This window comes from Podarcis muralis, chromosome 8 (genome assembly GCF_964188315.1).
Source record: "Podarcis muralis chromosome 8, rPodMur119.hap1.1, whole genome shotgun sequence".
Lineage (NCBI taxonomy): Eukaryota > Metazoa > Chordata > Lepidosauria > Squamata > Lacertidae > Podarcis > Podarcis muralis.
Genome location: NC_135662.1, coordinates 38,682,555 through 38,700,403, shown reverse-complemented (window position 1 = coordinate 38,700,403; position 17,849 = coordinate 38,682,555). Strand labels below are relative to the sequence as shown.

Genomic DNA, 17,849 nt, shown 5'->3' with positions numbered 1-17,849 from the left:
ACTTTAGAAACAGTAAGCCCAGTTGTACTGGAAACAGTTCAGTTCAGCTCCAATTATTTCAGGGAGTCTTCCCCCCCCACCTTGTCTTGTTTGCTTCACTTTTCTTTAACATCTGAGTCCAAGGCTCATAACAGTAGCTTTTGCTTTTCAAAGGGTGACTTTCAATCAAGGCAACAAATAACATATTGGAAAACTGTGTTTTTTGGCATTGCAGCTAACGTTTGCCCTTGCGGATAAGCTGTGCCAGTAAACATGCAAAATTCTAGCCATTAAATGAAGCCATCAAAATTGCACCTGAAAATTTTATGTCAAAATGAAAATATTCAATTTTTAAATACAACTTTTTTTAAAAAGAATTAAATTGACACTCCCTTCTGTGGTTAACTATATAAACGTGGATGTTCTTGTGTTGTTTTTCTTTTCCATTATTAATCCTCAGGTTATTTCCAGAAAAATCCTGTGGTATGTTAATAGTTATAATGTGTAGTAACTGACAATTTCTGAAGTGGAATTTATTTATTTATATTAGTTACATCCCAGTGCAGCAGAGAAATACAGTGATAAAACTACAAGGATAAAGGTTTTTGCTGTCTTTTCCCTCCTTTCATAGGTAATCCTACAACATCTAAAGAGTGGGAAAATTCTGAATTTTCCAGCAAACAAATGGTTGTCAAGGAGCAGAGGGAATGGAGATACTCTGTGTGAACTTCCAGTAGTGGAAAAAGGAAGAAGCCTTTATTCATGTAATAGCATATTCTTTCTTCAAAGAACCATAATAATTAATATTACAATTATTACCAAATGAGATGGCCTTCACAAAGATCATTGGGCACAATCCAGTCAATGCCAATCACTCATTCGAATCAGCGGGGCTTCACAATAGGATCCATGTATATTTATGTATTTATTTGTTTGTTTGATTTCATTTATGAATCGCTTTATGAAGCACCAACAGAAACAAAGTAAAAGCAACCCATGTATTTACAGAAGGTTCTGCCAACCTTTTCGAAACTGTTGTGGGCGCAGCAATGTGTATGCACCACAGTTATGCATGCACCATGCATGTGCATGTATGTACCACATGTGCATGTGTGGACATGCACAAAAGAAGATTTCTTTCAAGCCTGGCCCCAGTGGTGTGAGGAGAGGAGGAATAGAACTTGGTAGGTCCCAGGGAGGGCCTCTTATGTGCCCCATGAGTGCTAGGTTGACGAAGCATGCTGTGTATTTAAGCATGAGCCTGAAGGTTAAGTGTAACATGGCATTACACTCAGTTTGTATGGTTTCAAATTATTTGCATCTTTTAAAATGTTGGTTGTCTTCTCTAGCCGTGAGTTACCAGGTTTATGTGTACACGGGGCACTTGGAAGATGCTGAAACAGATTCTTCTGTTTATTTATGCATATATGGAGAAAGAGGAGATTCTGGTTTGAGACTTCTTCACAAATCTGACAAGGTGGTGAAATTTCAGAGAGGAATGGTAAGCCTGCTGAAGAGAATCAGTATACTCCCATTTCAGATCAACTGAAAGTGGTTTTAATACACAGCATACTTAACACTAGTTCTGAAGGAAATTGAGTCAAATTTTGCACCACTTTCTTTACTAACACTTAGTAAACTATAGTACCTTTGCATACGTTTTCTGAGAGAGAATATCAGTATCAGGAAAAGCAGGACCCTATAAATAACTGATAAAAGAAACTGAAGAAAAAGAGAAAAGAGAAAAATAAGGCAGCAAGAAAGACTTTTGGGATGGTTGTGAAAGGTGAAGAAAAGGTAGACGAGAGAATGTGATAGTTCAGGTTAACTGATTTGTTCATGTGGCTTGCACTTTCAGTATCTTAGAAATTCACCTGTGGAATCGCAAGCCAAACAGTGCAGACAGAATCGAAAAAGCTGATAGTCACACTTCTAGAAACTCTATTTTAAGTTGAGAACCTCAGTAAAACTTCCATTAAATAATATTTCTGAATGGGAATAGAATCATAATTTCATATGTTTTGATCAGATAAATCATCTCAATGTGTACCGTTGAAAATGGGGGTATTCCTCAATCCAGCACTGTTATTTGAGGCTGAGGCTTCAGCTAGAAGTGCCTATTACCAGCTTTGTCTGGTTCACCAGATATGGCTGTTCCTGGAGAGGGACAGCTAACCCACGGTAATTTTCATCTTCCCCACTCATAATAATATCTTCCTCTGTAATGTTTTGGACTGTTGTTGAGATATTTTATAGTTCTTTGTTTAGAAGGGATATAAAGAGAGACTAATTATTACTAACAATAAGATATTATTTCCTTTTAAAGCCAATGGGAATTCTTGCATGAGTTTTGGGAAGTGATTAATCAAGCTTTCTTAATAGTGTTTGCAGCATAATGTTTCAGCACTGAGCTGGTTGTGACCTTTGATTATTATTGACTGCATAAATGTATATGGAACCTGTTTCTTACCTTTTAGGTCGATCAGTTTGAAATACAAGCTGTGTCACTTGGAAGACTACAGAAGGTGCTGTTGTGCTGCAAGGCCTATAGCATGTCACAGTATTGGTACTGTGAGAAAGTAGTTATCAGAGAACCTGAGAAAAACTCAGAATATATTTTCAACTGTGAAAGGTTGTATTTCATTAAAAGTCTTCATCTAAAAGTAACTTTCCCAACACCTTATTTCCTAAGTGGATGCTAATGCCTCTTTAAAAGTTTTAAATTGATTACCTTTTAAAAAAAACAACAACTTTTAAATACAAACAGAAGCAGTGATGGAGCCTTTGGACCATCTCATAAGTACTATAAAAGAAGCAATTTTGCATTTCTGTATGGAGTTTGAAAGTTTTTTAGATTAAAGATCCACATGGAAATGGGATGGCCTTTGTCCCATTCCCACACAGAACTAGGACAGATGGGACTTCAGTAGGACCTTCCCTCCCTAATACAGAAATACAATACCCTTTTCAACACAAGCTCCCACACCTGCTCTAACAGATACTACCCCATTGTTTCCTTTTCACCCAGCTACCTTATTCAGCAAAAACTCCTCCAGCATAGACCATGTCTTCCCTACCACTCTTAACCTGTTGACTGCCAAGATATTTCTTGCTGCCAAAATGCATGACTTTGAATAACCTTTAAGAATTTCAGCTAACTGTTCTTTTGTCTGGTTTTATATTTAGAAGCCTAACGGTTTTTTATCTTTTAGTTTTGCATGAGCAACATGTGCATATATAGTAATCAGTCCTTCACAATATCTAGCACTGAAGTAATCAGCCGCTTCATATATTTGATTAGCTAGGGCCCTTTCCTGCTTGAAGCTCAAAATCTCTATCAGGGTGCTGAGTTCTTTCATTTGCCTTCCAAATGGTTCTCTTCCAAGTCAAATGTACTTGTTAGTGTTTAGAGGATGCGTGATGCATTTTGCTTCCTTAAAACAGCCGCTCTCTCCCTTCTAGGCCCAAAACTTTAAAAAGCCTTGTCTCACCTTTCAGACCCAATTTTTTTTTGTCTTCATCTACTCACCTCCCACCATACATGGTGCCACCTGCCCCTGGCACATGGCAGGACCAGCTCTGGAGTCCAGACCCCAACAACAAGACTCTTTTCACTTCATGGGCCCTCCCTTGCAATGGATCCCTTGGCTGCTGTACTGTTTTTCTCTCTTCTGTGAAGGGAGCAGACGGATGTGGTTCATCAGTCTGGAACATCTCTGATACAAAGCATCCTTGGAAAGGGAAAAATGCCTGGATAGTTCCAGATATGTATGCACCATCTGGAGTTTCATTGGAAATTGAGTTTCTGATACTGCAGTTACCTTCTTTGTGCTTCTTGTGACCTACATGGCTCTGCTGCTGCTTAGGATGGGCTTATAATTCAAGTTTAACAAAGCCATTGTATGATAGGGCAAATTAGCAGTACTTAGTGAGATAAAAGGTAGAGCATTCTATAATTCAAAGGGCTGTACCAGAATGAGATTTGTTTGCTGAAACCATATATTTATTTACCATATTAAAAGGTGACATAATGATAGTCATTTCAAAAAACTTAATATTTCTGAAATGGTCTGTTGTGTTTTTCATTGCTCCTGCAAGGGTGTGTTGCCCAAGCTTCCCATAAATTAAGGGCTGCTGTATGATAATTGCATGTGTGTCACATGCAAATATTTCATTATCAATGTTAAAAGCTTTGTAGGACTTATGGAACAATTCCTATCCTGTGCAACATGTTCACTTGAAGAAATTATCCCAGTTAGACTAATGCTACGTATGGAAATAACAAAACTTACTTCATTTTCTTTATTTCATTTTGTTTTTTCTCTTTTCCGGCTCTCAGGTGGCTGCCATTTACCTCCCAAGGCACAGTTCATTCAGAAATAGAACTCTCTGCTCAAGGTAAATGATACAATTAAAATATGGAGGTGGAGGTGGAGATCCTAAACACGAGGGGAGTAAGCGTCACCGAACACAGTGGGACTTACGTCTGAGTAACATTGCATAGGACTGCTCTGTAAATCAATTTGCTGTTTGCACAAAGGAAAATGAAAGCCAAGTGGCCCACTTGATTTTAGAGGCTAGCAGGGTGGGGGTTATAAAACAATTGGGAGAAAGGGAGAATTTCCAGGCTGGAGTGGGAGGGTTAAGCACTCCCTTCATGCTTGCAATTTTTCTTTGCTTTTGCCCTCTGCTCCTGTATTAGCATAAAGATGGAAACTACGTAACACCAGGACAGAAACCCTTGTTTCCCTTATAGTATGTATCTTATCTGCAACTGCACAATAAGTTAGTTGTGTTGCTGCCGGTAAATGCAATGCAATGCCCCTTTCACCTCTGGCCTTCCAGCTAGTAATGATTCATGAGCATATGTACCAACAGCTGACATGACTTTCCTGCCTTCTCTTCATCCATGCAAATCACTGCATATGACCTTGCATAGCTATTCTATGGTAATAGCAGCAAGGGGGCTTCGCTGCAGGTGTACCAGTGACCAGCCAATGATCAGTTTCCACTACAGGTATAATGGTCCAGGTATTTCTGCACCTATATCTCCAGATCTTCTATACTGCAGTGAGTTATGGGCAGAGCATAAAGCAGTAATTACCACTTATTTAGTCTACCATGTCAAAGGACCATTTTTGGTTACTGTTTTCAAATGCTTCTACAGTCTCCATATTGGTTTGTGAAAGAATACATTTTTCTCTGTAAAAGCAGAAGTGTTAATATATGAACACCTCCTCCCTCCTTCCACTTTTCATTGTAACCTGACAACTCTATTATTAACTGCACTGATGTTTTATTTTTGGCAGAAATGCAAATAAATCATCAGCTGAAAATGCAAGAGGAAGAAAATGGTAAATTCATCTTCTGCTTTCTATCATTTAATCAAGACTAAGGCTGAGCTGAAACGAGTAGGGGTGGGCTTTCTGTGATTATTTCCAAAGTCTCACCTTTGCGGGCAGGGGGATTGCAAACTGGGGTGAAAGTGTTCATAGTTCCATTACCTCCACAGCCCCCATTCCTGCCCTCATTTTGAATTAGCCTTTTGATGTCATCATAAATTCAAATCTCATCACAAAGTTGATTCAGAAAGTGTACAAGGCTTTCTACTTTCACTCTGACCTTGTGACATTGTGTTCATGACATGATCCTGGATTGGCTGGGATCTCATTAACATGCACTTGAAGAAAAAAAAAATAATGGTGCCAGGCAGCAGATTTTACAGAAAAGCAGCCCCACCTAGGAGGTGAACAAGTAGTGACTAAACTTAATCACATTTAAGCGCATCAGCAGGTGGGTGGAATTTGTACCCTAGCACAGAGAGAATGTGTGATTTGGTCCACCTCGGATCCCATAAGCACAGTTGAAGTAGTATCCTGCATTGGCCCCTAAACTGATGAACATTTAATATATTGTCAAGAGAAAGTTTTGAAAACGTGTATTCCTAATATGCAATTATATTCCACTACCTATAATTCAAATGCAGTCTGTCTGATGAATTGATTATTATATTTGAACCTATTATGCAAAAATATGTGCAAAGTGACAGCTTACTTATGTAAACATCTACATAGATGCATAAATAGTATTTTCAAACAACTAGCTTTGTCTTCAGTACTTGCATGTATTTCTAAGAAGAGATATTACTTCTTTGACAGTGGAGTACCTTTTTATGGATCATATCTGTTTTAAATTAGGTGGCTGGCATCACTCAAGTACACACTCACAGACCTACTCGTAGTCAAGTGTTACAAGTGTTTGTAATCCCAAGTCCAAAATTACAAACTTCTGCAGTATCCCTACTTTCAGGCATGTGCTGCCATCTATTCACATTCCCAGATCTTCAAGAGCACCAATTTACAGATGGCATACATGTGACATTTGTAGAATGCAGCCGCTGAGTGGCAAGTGATCCCAGTCCTTGCCATAATATGTAGATTCATTTATTTGTGTCAAAAGAAATCTAGGGTGCATGCTTGGCTTTTGCCCACTTCTCCAGTGGCAGGGGGAGATGAGGGAAGAGACTGGCAAGCTACTGAGAGAACAGGAGGGAAAAAACACGGGGAAGAATGCACCCAGGAGGTGCTGGATGTTAGGGTCTTCAATCCATAGGGTTGAGTTGAGGATAAAGTGTTGAAAATACTAGCTGTAGGACATAGGACACTGCTGAAAATACTAGCTGTAGGACATAGGAAAACTTTGGCTAAGGCTAAAGCTCTGGTTGACATAGTGGAGTGAGCTTTCTAACAAGAGGAAGGAACATCTAACAAGTTATTTAAAATATTTATGTGATGCTTTTCCAAGTCGCATTGTGGCTTGCAAAGAGAGAGAGATCAAACATTTTAAAACATAATAAGTATAATACAGCATTGACTCGGAAGACTAAACCATCTACCAGTGAGGCACTGCCCCATTTTCCACCTACGTGGGCGTGGAGATCATCAAACCCTCAGCCAGTCAATCCCTCTCTTGCGATAAAGAAGACATTCAAGGGAAAGCAAAAGTGGGCGAAAAGAGAGACTGTGATTCCAGACTCCACCTTTGTTCACCAATTAACAAGCAAAAGGTTTTTCCCTCCCTATTAATATAGCTGAAGTACACACTGTGACATTTATTACTAACAAGTCTGTGGGTTGGTATTTTATTAATTGTGTTTGCTCTCTGCAGACTGAATTGTAATTGCTAAATGGAGGCTGCTGCAAATAAAGGCAGAAAATCTCCAAAGTGATTGAAGTGAACATAATTTCTGCTTTTTGATGTAGGAATGCAATACTAGACAGTAGTGATCTTACCTAGTCCTAGTTAATTATGTTTGTATTATCCTGCTAAATTCTAGATACTGTAAACTAAGGGATACATGTAAGCATGCAGGGAGTTACTTAGAAATGTCATTGTCCATCCAACTGCAATTACAAGAAGCTAATCATATGCAATGCATTAGTGTTAAAGATGCATGATGCTTTCCCTCTAGAACAGGTATAGCCAATGTCTAGCTGTTGTTGGTCACCAGCTGTCATCATCCCCATCCAGTATGGGCAGTGGCCAGGGATGTAATCCAACCATATCTGAAGAGCACCTCATTGCTCTAGAATCTAATGCAATCTTGCCTTTAAATATTTATTATTATCCAACGCAACCTTTGTCTTCAGCATTTTCTCATTCACCCATCTCTCCTTTGAGCACCACCTTCCCTATTTAATGGAACAATTACTCCTGTTCTGTAAACTTAGTGATGCATTGTTTGCAATAAAGCCAGTATTGCACACATCTCCAGGCACATGGTAGTCCCCGAGATAAAACTGCTCAGTCAGTGGCACTCATTTTCATTTTGTTTTTACCTGCAGGAGAAGATTGGAAAATCACTGTAGTCACTGGAGGTTTTGAAACAGCTGGCACAACAGCAACTGTGTCCCTGTATGTTTATGGAGAAAATAAGGCTTCTGGTCCTATTATTCTGGGATCTGGGAAACACCAGCTGTTTAATCCCCACAGTACAGATACATTCAAGGTACAATTGCACTGCATATAAATAATGGAGAGTTTACTTACACAAGCTAAGCAGAACAGGTTTATTCCAAGGTGAATAAGTAATAGATACTTAAAATGATTTCATTGTAATGATTTCAGTTCCACATTTCATTTTCTGAATTGTTCATTGATATGGCGTGCAGCATCCCTGGGAGAATAGAGTAATTGTATATTTATGGCAGTAATCAACTTAACAGTACATTACTAAGATTAGTGTTCAAGCAGATGATTCAAGTCCAGGAAGATTGTAAGCCAATATTGGATATCTACTTCCCCATTCCTTTCTACTGCAGTACAATGTTATTATACTGACTTCAGGATTTTAAGATTACAGCCTGCCAGGACTGAGCCTGACCTGGGGACTGAACCATCCACTTCAGCCACTAGTCCTCAAGCTTACAGGCATCCTTATCCAGGAATCATCCACAATTTTGAACATGACAATCAGAAAACAGAACCTAGTTTTGAAGCAGCCAATAGGTCGCTGAGGCAGCATCAACTACCCATATCTTCAGTTGTCTGACACCTATAAAAAAATCTGGCTGCTTCAATCTCCATTAGCAATTGTGAACTAGGATGCTGTGGTTATTCTACATTAATCAAGCATGCCATCATTTCTCTCATTTGGCTTTATGAGCCAAAAGCCACATATAACCCCCTTTCACCCCTTTCCATTTTTTAAAAAATTAAATGTGCAAAAGGTATATAGTTTATTTTTATAGTAGAGATTTGATTTTCTGGTTTTAGAATTAGAATGAGGGAAATGGAAGGGAATTCTACTCCCTTCTGTGTGTTGTTGATATGTTAAAATACTTGTTTTAGATGTAAGAAATGTTGACAGTGATGGATAGGTAAGTACACTTATTGCTTGCAACAGTGAAATGAAATGTAAGAAGACAGAAGGGATGCCTCTCGTCACTGTACTGTGCTGACAGTAATGTTCTGAAGGTTAGTAAGTATTGACAGAATGTCTTGCATAAGCAGTAGCTGCATAGGTTTAAGCTGTCTGCCCCTTCAGAACACATCACATAGCTTGGCACATATCAGCGCAGTTGGCAATCTGTGCTTAAGATAGTTTTGGAACTGAAATAGCAGGTGATAAGGAATGAAGTGTTTTACAAAGCTCTGTTGTGGGATGTTCAAATGATGCCTACTGTAAAAAAAATCTGGGACCTTGCATAGATTTTCAAAATAGCCAGTGTGGTACTCCAGATGTTGCTGGACTCCAGACCCCATCAACTCCAGTCAGCATGGCCAAAGGTCAGGGATAATGGAAGTTGTAGTCCAGCAACACCTGGAGGTTGCCATGTTGGCTATCCTTGGGTAAGGATTCAGAAGAGACTGGGAAATATAAATGTTTAGGTGTTTAGAGGTTTCCTTAGCTGTTTTTCTTTTTTAAAAAACAACAACAACATGCAAGTTCTTCTGTACTGATAGAGTGAAATATTGTTTATATTGGCAGAAGAAGTTGCCTTAAGTGTAAATAATATTTCCCAATATCTAGGAGAGCAAGGAGATCTTTCACACATCTTTCACATATGAGCTCCTCCTGAATGTAATCTGAAACCAAAGTGATATGCAGACTTGGAGTCCATAAATATGATGAAGTTGGATCAATGAAATATTATAGGGGGGAGGGGAATCACAATATTTCAAATTAAAGCAGGAAATCAGCTCCATGTTCAACATACTGTGTATACTTTGGATGGCTTCTTTCTTTGTTTGGCAATCATTCATAGCTGAGTAAGATTGTCTTCCATGAACATGGTCTTGACAGTATGTCCATAGGTGACCGTGGAGGCCACTTCTGGATCCACATGTCCTTCCACAGTGGGGATATAGGTTTCCAGGTGGGAGTTGATGATGGTGAGGGTTTGCCAAACATGCCCTCCTCTAAGCTCATTTCTCCCTTTCATCCTGAGTTTCTTTAAAGTCCATGACACCTTTGGTACGGGCTATTCTCCAATGGGAGCACTTGCAGGCCAGTGTTTCCCAATTGCTGGTGTTTATATTATATTTTTAAAAGATTTTCCCTGAGAGGGTCTATAAACCTCTTTTGTTGACCACCAGCATTACGCTTTCCATTTTAAAGTTTGGAATAGAGTACTTGCTTTGGAAGACAATAATCAGGCATCTGAACAACATGACCAGTCCAGCGAAGTTGGTGTTGAAGAATCATTGCTTCGACATTGGTGAACTTTGCTTCTTCCAGTACACTGATATTAGTTTGCCTGTCTTCCCAAGTGATGTGTAATTTTTTTCCGGAGACACCGTTGATGGAAGCTTTCAAGGAGTTGGAGATGGATGTGCATGCAGAGAGACAGAGCATTGGAATACTCACCCCTCTCCAGCACTATCAGATGGAGATATTTCTCACCCCTGTCGCATACAAAAGAGGCATATGCACTGCTGGGAAAGCAGTGTAAGGCAAGGCTCCATAGATCTTGATGGTTCCATAGCCATAAAGAGTGGTGCTGCATATGGAAGTTTCACTGAGAATTGGGAGCTAGAACTTCTCCTACCCACTCTGCACAACTGTGGCTTCTCCTTGGATGATGAAACAAAAGAACCAGTGAGAAAGAGAAATTTCCTCTGCAAAGGCAGCAGACTGAATTGATCTCCTTACTCCTTACTCATTTTACCAGTGGCAGAGTAATATAAGTAAAGAACAGGAAGCAGAATGACATGATAAGGTTGTTAAAAGATGGTCTCATAGGACCACAGCATATGGGAGTTGTGTTATATGACCTTCTAATGCTTCTTAAATCTTAAAAGCAGCATGTGTGTGGGGAATTTCCTTCAGTGCAGTGATACTGGGGTAGAGGATGCCCAATTCCCAAAGTAAAATCCTCCCACCCCATCCTGAAACTGCTAATACATTTAACCCTGGGACTCAACACATTGGACACAAAGTGAAAGCTGGATTCTGCCTATGCTTGATACTTGCAGAAGAAAAAAATATTCACAGTGAATCAAAGCCACCCTACCTTCTTGACTATGAACTCCAAAATGCTTCAGATCAAGCACCTGGTATAGCACTGGTCCACTTAACTATTGTCTTGGTAATACCTTTGAGGTTGGAATTCTTCTCAATTAAATCATGGGGAAGAAGAGAGCAATCTTTCTTGCTAATATGGTATGAATGAGCAAGCGGGGTTTGGACAGGAGATTGGGAGACATGGACCTCTTATTGGGTTGGAGGCCTCAAGGTGTGAGCTCACATGTTTCAGCCCCATTTCTCAAATAAATTGTTTTTCTCCAGTGGTCAAATCTCTAATTGCTCATTGGAGAAGGTGGACCGGTCACAGTATCATTAGTTTTAAGGCAACACCTCTCTGTTTTTCTTTGCTCCAAGGCTTTTGACAGGCTTTTGAAGATTTGCCAAATGCTGTCAAAATGGATATACTCAGACTTTCTCCTTTATATAATATTTAGATAGTTCTTAAGACAGAGGCCTTACAGTTTGTATCTTAAAAAGGAATGCCAGTAGTGTTCTTTAGGTTTCCCTAGTTTTGCCCCTTTTTCATTTTTTTAGGGTGCTTCCAAATGGGAGCTTCATTCTCAAACTGATCATTGAGTTATTCCAAACAGGTCATTGGCAATAGGTTGTTTTGTTTTTTTTACCCAAAGGGTAAATCTGGATGAAATGGGAGAAAATATGGGTTGGCATATTGATGCTAGTGATGTCATAGTGGATGCTGCCAAAAACTTGTATGTGTGAACACTTCTGTCCCCACAACAAACTCCTGTCTGGAAGCACCTTAGTACCACATCAAACTGAAAACTACCTTTGCAGCCAAAATAATCTCCTAGGACCTAGAGCAATGTTTATCAACATTGCAAATAACTGTAGACTTATGTAATGTAAAAATAGTCTTTCGATGAAAGATTTGTAGATGCTGCTTAGAATTTACATTATGCCTCTGAATACCAGTTGTTAGATATTGCAGGTGAGCAGAGTGCTGTTACAGTCATGTCCAGATTCCCCACAGGTATCTAGTATCTGGTTGGCCACTCTGAGATAAGGATGCTGGACTAGATAGTCCATTGGCCTGATCCAGCAGGCTTGTCTTATGTTCTTATGTCTCCTGCCATAGCAAAACAGTCCCAAACAATTGTGTAAATGAAAACAAGAATTTGGATAGCTGTGATGGTTGTTAACAAAAAGGGGAAAAAAGAGCAAAGTATAATATTCCTAACATATAAAAAATGTTTAGTGGTTCAGAGCTGTTGGGAGAGCCTTTTCATTTACACCACACCACAGATGACACTCCTCTGAGAGCTTCCTCATTGCCAAACAACTGCATTTTATGAAGTCCAAACTGCTGAGATATTGATGTACTAACTGACCTATAAGTAAGCTTCTTCCAACCTTAAACTGCAGCAATACATGGACTAAGCACTATATTTTGTACGTCCTTTCAGAACTCATCACATGCCACTGAAATGTCTGGCTGAATTTCCAAGAGAAAATACACATTGATTTGTTGGCAAGGAAATACGCTGCAATTATTTATAAATTTGGAAAAAATATTAAGTCTGTTTTTAATGTGAGAAAAAGTTGAACTTTCTCCCACAAATGTTTCTTCTTCTTTAAGATACAATTTAATCATTAATGGAAACCATGTTCTATTCCTTCCAATCTGGTGATACATTTAATTAGATTTGCTTACTGAACAAGGTTTCATTTGTGACCAGGGACTTTTGCTGCATGGACACTGAAGAAAGTGGAAGGAGGGAGGAGGAAAAGCATTGATGGAAAATATGCCTCTCCCACTCACTAGATTGCACAACTGTGGAACCTTTCTCCTTTCTCCAGTGATGCTCGCTCAAACAATAGCCTGACCAGTGTAGTCCATGCATTGGTAACCTCAAGGTGGATTGCTACAATGAGCTCTATACAGGGCTGCCCTTGGGCCTGGTTTGGAAGTGGCCAGGGTGCTTATGACTTGACAACATGTGGTACCATTGTTAACATCTGAACTGGCTGCCCATCTACTACCAAACCAGGTTAAAGGTCCCCTTATTAATCCCTGAACAACTTAGATCCAGGGTACCTTAGGGACTACTTAAAGCCTTACATCCCAGCTTAATCACTGAGGTCATCTGCAAGAGTTTTGTTGGTTGTCCCCCAAGTTGGCAAAGCACATTTGACATCAACATGAAACAGCTCCCTAGTCCCTTCTCAGAGTTAAAATTCCCAGAGTTCCCTGGCAAGGGGGATGGATTGTTAAACCACTCCAGGGATCGTATCTTAGGAGGGATAAATGGTTGTCCTAACAATTCTCAGCACCCTTAGCAAACTACAGCTCCCAGAATTCTTGGGAGGAAGCCATGATTGTTTAAAGAGGCATCAAAGTGCTTTAAATGCACAGTGCGAATGTGGCCTCTGTCTACTAAGGATCATATTTGTGTTAACTACTCTGAGCAAATATAAGCATATCTTCTTATTTCAGAAATACAGTTTATCTGTACAATAGCAAAAGGGCTAGCAGATTTCATATGATAACAAGCAACTGTCAGAAGTAATTCCATGTAGTAATTTCAGATGTATGCGCAGCGTTTCCCCTGGTAACAAAATGAAAGCTAAGGAGTGTTTGCCTTTTGCTAAAGTTCATGCTGAGCATGACTACTGTGTTTGTACTTCAACAGGAGGAATGCTTTGGAGAGGTAGGCTGTCAAGTACATACATTTAGGACTACTGCCCAAATGCTGCCTGTGGCCATATTATGGCAAAACACAGGTCAGAATCCCCAGCTATCCCCAGTTTTAGTATCACATGCTATAACTGAAAGAGGAGGAAAAGGGGGTGCTGACTTGATGAAGTGTGCTTTAGTGTTCTGAATAGGAGAACTGAGCCTGCACTAACTCTCTTAAAAGGCGGCAGTGCACCATTCAAAACCGAAGGCATTTATGTCAGTTTGTCTGTTTTACAGACTGTTCCTTGCCTGCAGGCACATCTTGTGTAATCTGCCATGGTATATTCTGTAGAGAGTTAATGTTTCAGTGATTGCCTTGAGGCACTAGGTAGGAGTAGATTAGTTCTGGTTCTTTCTCCGTGATTTTTTGGGCAGCACCTCCATTGCCCTCTTTTACCCTGGATTATCAAAGTATGGTTCTGCTGTCACCAAGACCATGGCTTCAGCCTTCATAATTTTACTGGGGTTAAGAATTTTCCCATCTAACTGTGTGGCAAGAATATCATATTTATTTTTCCTGCGGTGTGTTCATTGCCTTTTCATTTTCTATCATTTGTTGTCATGGACATGTTTAAGCGGGCTTATGAAGGTTACAATTACTTAGCACACTCCTTTCACAGTCCAGGCCAAAGTGGAGTTTGTATCTATTTTCTGCATTCTGCATGACACAATGCTTCTGTTTTTTAGTTAAAATGCAATTCACTAGTAACACCCATGAATAAAATTAGTGCTGTTTTTCATGTTGAAATTTGTCCACTTGTTGGGCCAAATTAGATATATTTTTTCTTTTCTTTTTCTAAAGTTGCTGATAGTTTTGAGAAACTGAGTGCAGAATACTTGTACCTACCCACTTGTCAAACTCCTCCCGCAAATTATACGGGTTCCTACAACATGCATAAAATACCCACACTGGGAAGAGGAAGAGAGGTAGATGTCACCTATGGCACCACTGGAACCAGAGCTGCTTCTCCTTCCTCTACCTCCACCTTTGGCAAAGACTTACATAAATCAACCATTGTAATGTAGGCATTACACACAGGTTCAAAAGAAAGGAAATCCATAGCTGTGGGGCTACCATAGAGATGGATTTCTATCACATGGCTGCCATCCTTGCTAGTTTGTGGTGTGGGTACACTTGGAACTCAGCTAGATTGGTAAAGAAAAAGCGTTTTACAGTGGTACCTCTGGTTATGAATGCTTCTGGTTACGAACACTTCAGGTTACAATCTCTGCTAACTCGGAAGTAGCTGCTCCTGGTTGTGAACTTTGCCCCAGGATGCGAACAGAAATCACGTGTCGGAGGCGCATGCACAGCGGAAGGCCCCATTAGTGAAAGTGTGCCTCAGGATAAGAAAGGTTTCAGCTTAAGAATGGACCTCTGGAACAAATTAAGTCAGCAGTTTGAATCCCCGCGATGGGATGAGCTCCCGTTGCTCGGTCCCAGCTCCTGCCAACCTAGCAGTTCGAAAGCATGTCAAAGTGCAAGTAGATAAATAGGTGGGAAGGTAAACAGTGTTTCCATGCACTACTCTGGTTTTGCCAGAAGCAGCTTTGTCATGCTGGCCACATGACCCAGAAAAACTGTCTGTGGACAAACGTTGGCTCTCTCAGCCAGTAAAGCAAGATGAACGCCACAACCCCAAAGTCGTTCACGACTGGACTTAACTGTCAGGGGTCCTTTACCTTTACCTTTAAGGTGCTACTGGAAGGAATTTTTTTATTGTTTCGACTACAGCAGACCAACATGGCTACCTACCTGTAACTAAAGTTTACAACGTGTTTTCCTGAAATGCTTCTTTGATATGTCTAGATCCAGCCTAGGAGAGCCTCCTAAGCAGATCTAAAAGTGCAAGCAGGAAGGTACTGGTGCAGGCAGTCAATAAATAGCTTTTATTTTATATATCACTTATGGATAACTTACTGCACTTAGGGGGGGGGGATGATTGGTATACCTCTTTGGTAATATGTACTAATTAGGGGAGTTTTGTGATGGGCGAATGAATTATAATGGGCCAATGAACTATAATAATAGCTTTTGCTGTTTTATTATTTTGCAGATTAATCTAAAAGATGTTGGAGAGCTGTATAAAATCCGGATTGGCCATGACAATAGTGGACCAGATCCTAGTTGGTACCTTGATGAGATTAGAATGAACTCGCCATTGGACCAAGAAATTTGTTTACCTGTCAACTGCTGGCTGTCTGAAAGCCAAGGTGATGGAGAAACATGGAGAGAAATAGCAACAGGGAGGCCTAACAAAGCACTTCTACCATGTGAGTATATAATTACATATATTAAGCTACATGTGTAAAGGATTGAGCTCCACTGAGCATCTTTTATGAGTCATCATTGCAAAGAAGTAAAACCAAAATAAACAGCAGAAACTGTTAGAACGTAAGTTGTTACCCTTTCCCCTTCTCTTTCAGGCACCGTTCCTGGAGCTATGACCAAAGTGTCCTTAAGCTCAATTAGCTCAATTATTTGTTTCAGCAGCTTCTTGCTGTTTAGAGAGAGAGAGAAACAGAAGTTTATTCAAAGAGTTATGACCTTCAATTTCAGCTGTGGGATCTGGATGGGTTAGCTTTTCACTATTATTAAATATAGTTTAATTGACAAGAAAAGAACCTGTGTGGTGTAATGGTTAGACTGTAAGGCTAGGAGTGGGGAGATCTGTCCTTGAATTCCTACTCAGTCATGAATCTCAATGGATGACCTTGGCCCATTCACTATCAATGTCACAGAATTGTTATGAGGATGAGTGTGTGCATGTGGAACTATTTATACCACCTTGCGCTCCTTGGAAGTAAGACCAGATATAAATGTAATAAATATAGAAGAAAAGAGTAGTGCCTCCTGGTGGGAATACATGTGCTATCGGTTAGGCAAATGTTATTCAAGATGAAATAAAATATCTGAGGGTATTCAGAGATTCAAAATACAGTAAGTTTATGTTTGGCTTCCTGATGAACTGAATTATTTATAGAATCTGGGAATTGTAGGCCTAGAAGGGAAATGAAAGGCACCAAGGTCAAGCTTCTGCATACCAGCTTAACATCATGGACTAGGTCATTCATAGTATAAAGTATACCACAATAAGAATTAATGAGAAGATGAAGCACAGGAACTATTTGTAAGGCAGGATAGGTACAGTAGAATCCACCTAAGATCACTCAAAGGAAGGTGAATGAGAACTTTGTGAGGCCAAAGTGGGAAAGCATTCCATGCGAACATCAGCTGAACATGGGATCAGTCCGTTCTAAAAGGCAGACAAGTGCTGCCCCCAAGGAGTAGGTGATAGCCCTCTGCTGCTCACAAGGGAGTTGAGTTCAAGTCTTCACATCTGGAGTAGCGGAGACAGGCACCATGAGAAATCCAGTGTTAGCTATGCTGAAGTTTATTATTTTTATACATAATTGTATTTCTACCATACCATTTTTAGCTTTATTGAAAGCTGTTTTGTGAAGGCTTTTTGCCTTGAAATGTAGGATGTACTGTAAACACTGGAACGAACGAACGAATGAATAAAAGCAAAACAGATACTGCAAAAGAATTCACACAGAGATATTGTAGTAGGTACATTCTGTAGCCATTCTCTTGATTCAGCTGGAACAAGAACTTGTGCAAGCTCTTGCACCTCCAGATGAACATCTTTGGTATCGTTCATGAGCAGAAGACAGCTTCTATATGCAGAAGGACACCTTTGGATCCAGCCCAATAATAATGTTTTAAACTAAATGAGTTTTCAGTGTGGCCAGTATTTTTCATTGGATGTATTTTCCCCCAAAGTAGAACATTTGTTCAGCTTTATTAATAATGGTGTTATAATGGTATATTTATATTTTCCTTCTCTGGCACATTATACTTATTGAAATATATTTGACAAATAAATGCAAATGGAAACATTATGTTGCTGTTAGACAAGTCCTAAATTCATAAGTTTATGACTTCAAATTACCTATTGATTTTTGGTTCATTTCAATTGAATATCAATAGACAGCCCAACTAAAAACTTTTGCTTTCCCCCCTCTGTCTCTGAGAAGGAAACTTTTACCATCTGCATTCCTATTTTAAAGGGATAATTGCTTAGAAGCACCAAATGTGCAGCCTTTATAGGTTGTTATATTACAGAAAACAAATGATGT

At 39.6% G+C, this 17,849-nt stretch overlaps 1 protein-coding gene across 1 annotated transcript in view; it reads left to right on the top strand.

Moving 5' to 3' along the window:
• The window catches only part of RP1 (RP1 axonemal microtubule associated), a 170,650-nt gene that overhangs the window by 63,714 nt on the left and 89,087 nt on the right, over positions 1-17,849 (top strand). Inside the window, exons 20-26 of the mRNA XM_028736952.2 lie at positions 611-743; positions 1,329-1,480; positions 2,457-2,611; positions 4,319-4,377; positions 5,289-5,333; positions 7,824-7,987; positions 15,764-15,980. Of these exons, the coding sequence (XP_028592785.2) occupies positions 611-743; positions 1,329-1,480; positions 2,457-2,611; positions 4,319-4,377; positions 5,289-5,333; positions 7,824-7,987; positions 15,764-15,980 (925 nt within the window). The remainder of the gene's footprint in view (positions 1-610; positions 744-1,328; positions 1,481-2,456; positions 2,612-4,318; positions 4,378-5,288; positions 5,334-7,823; positions 7,988-15,763; positions 15,981-17,849) is intronic.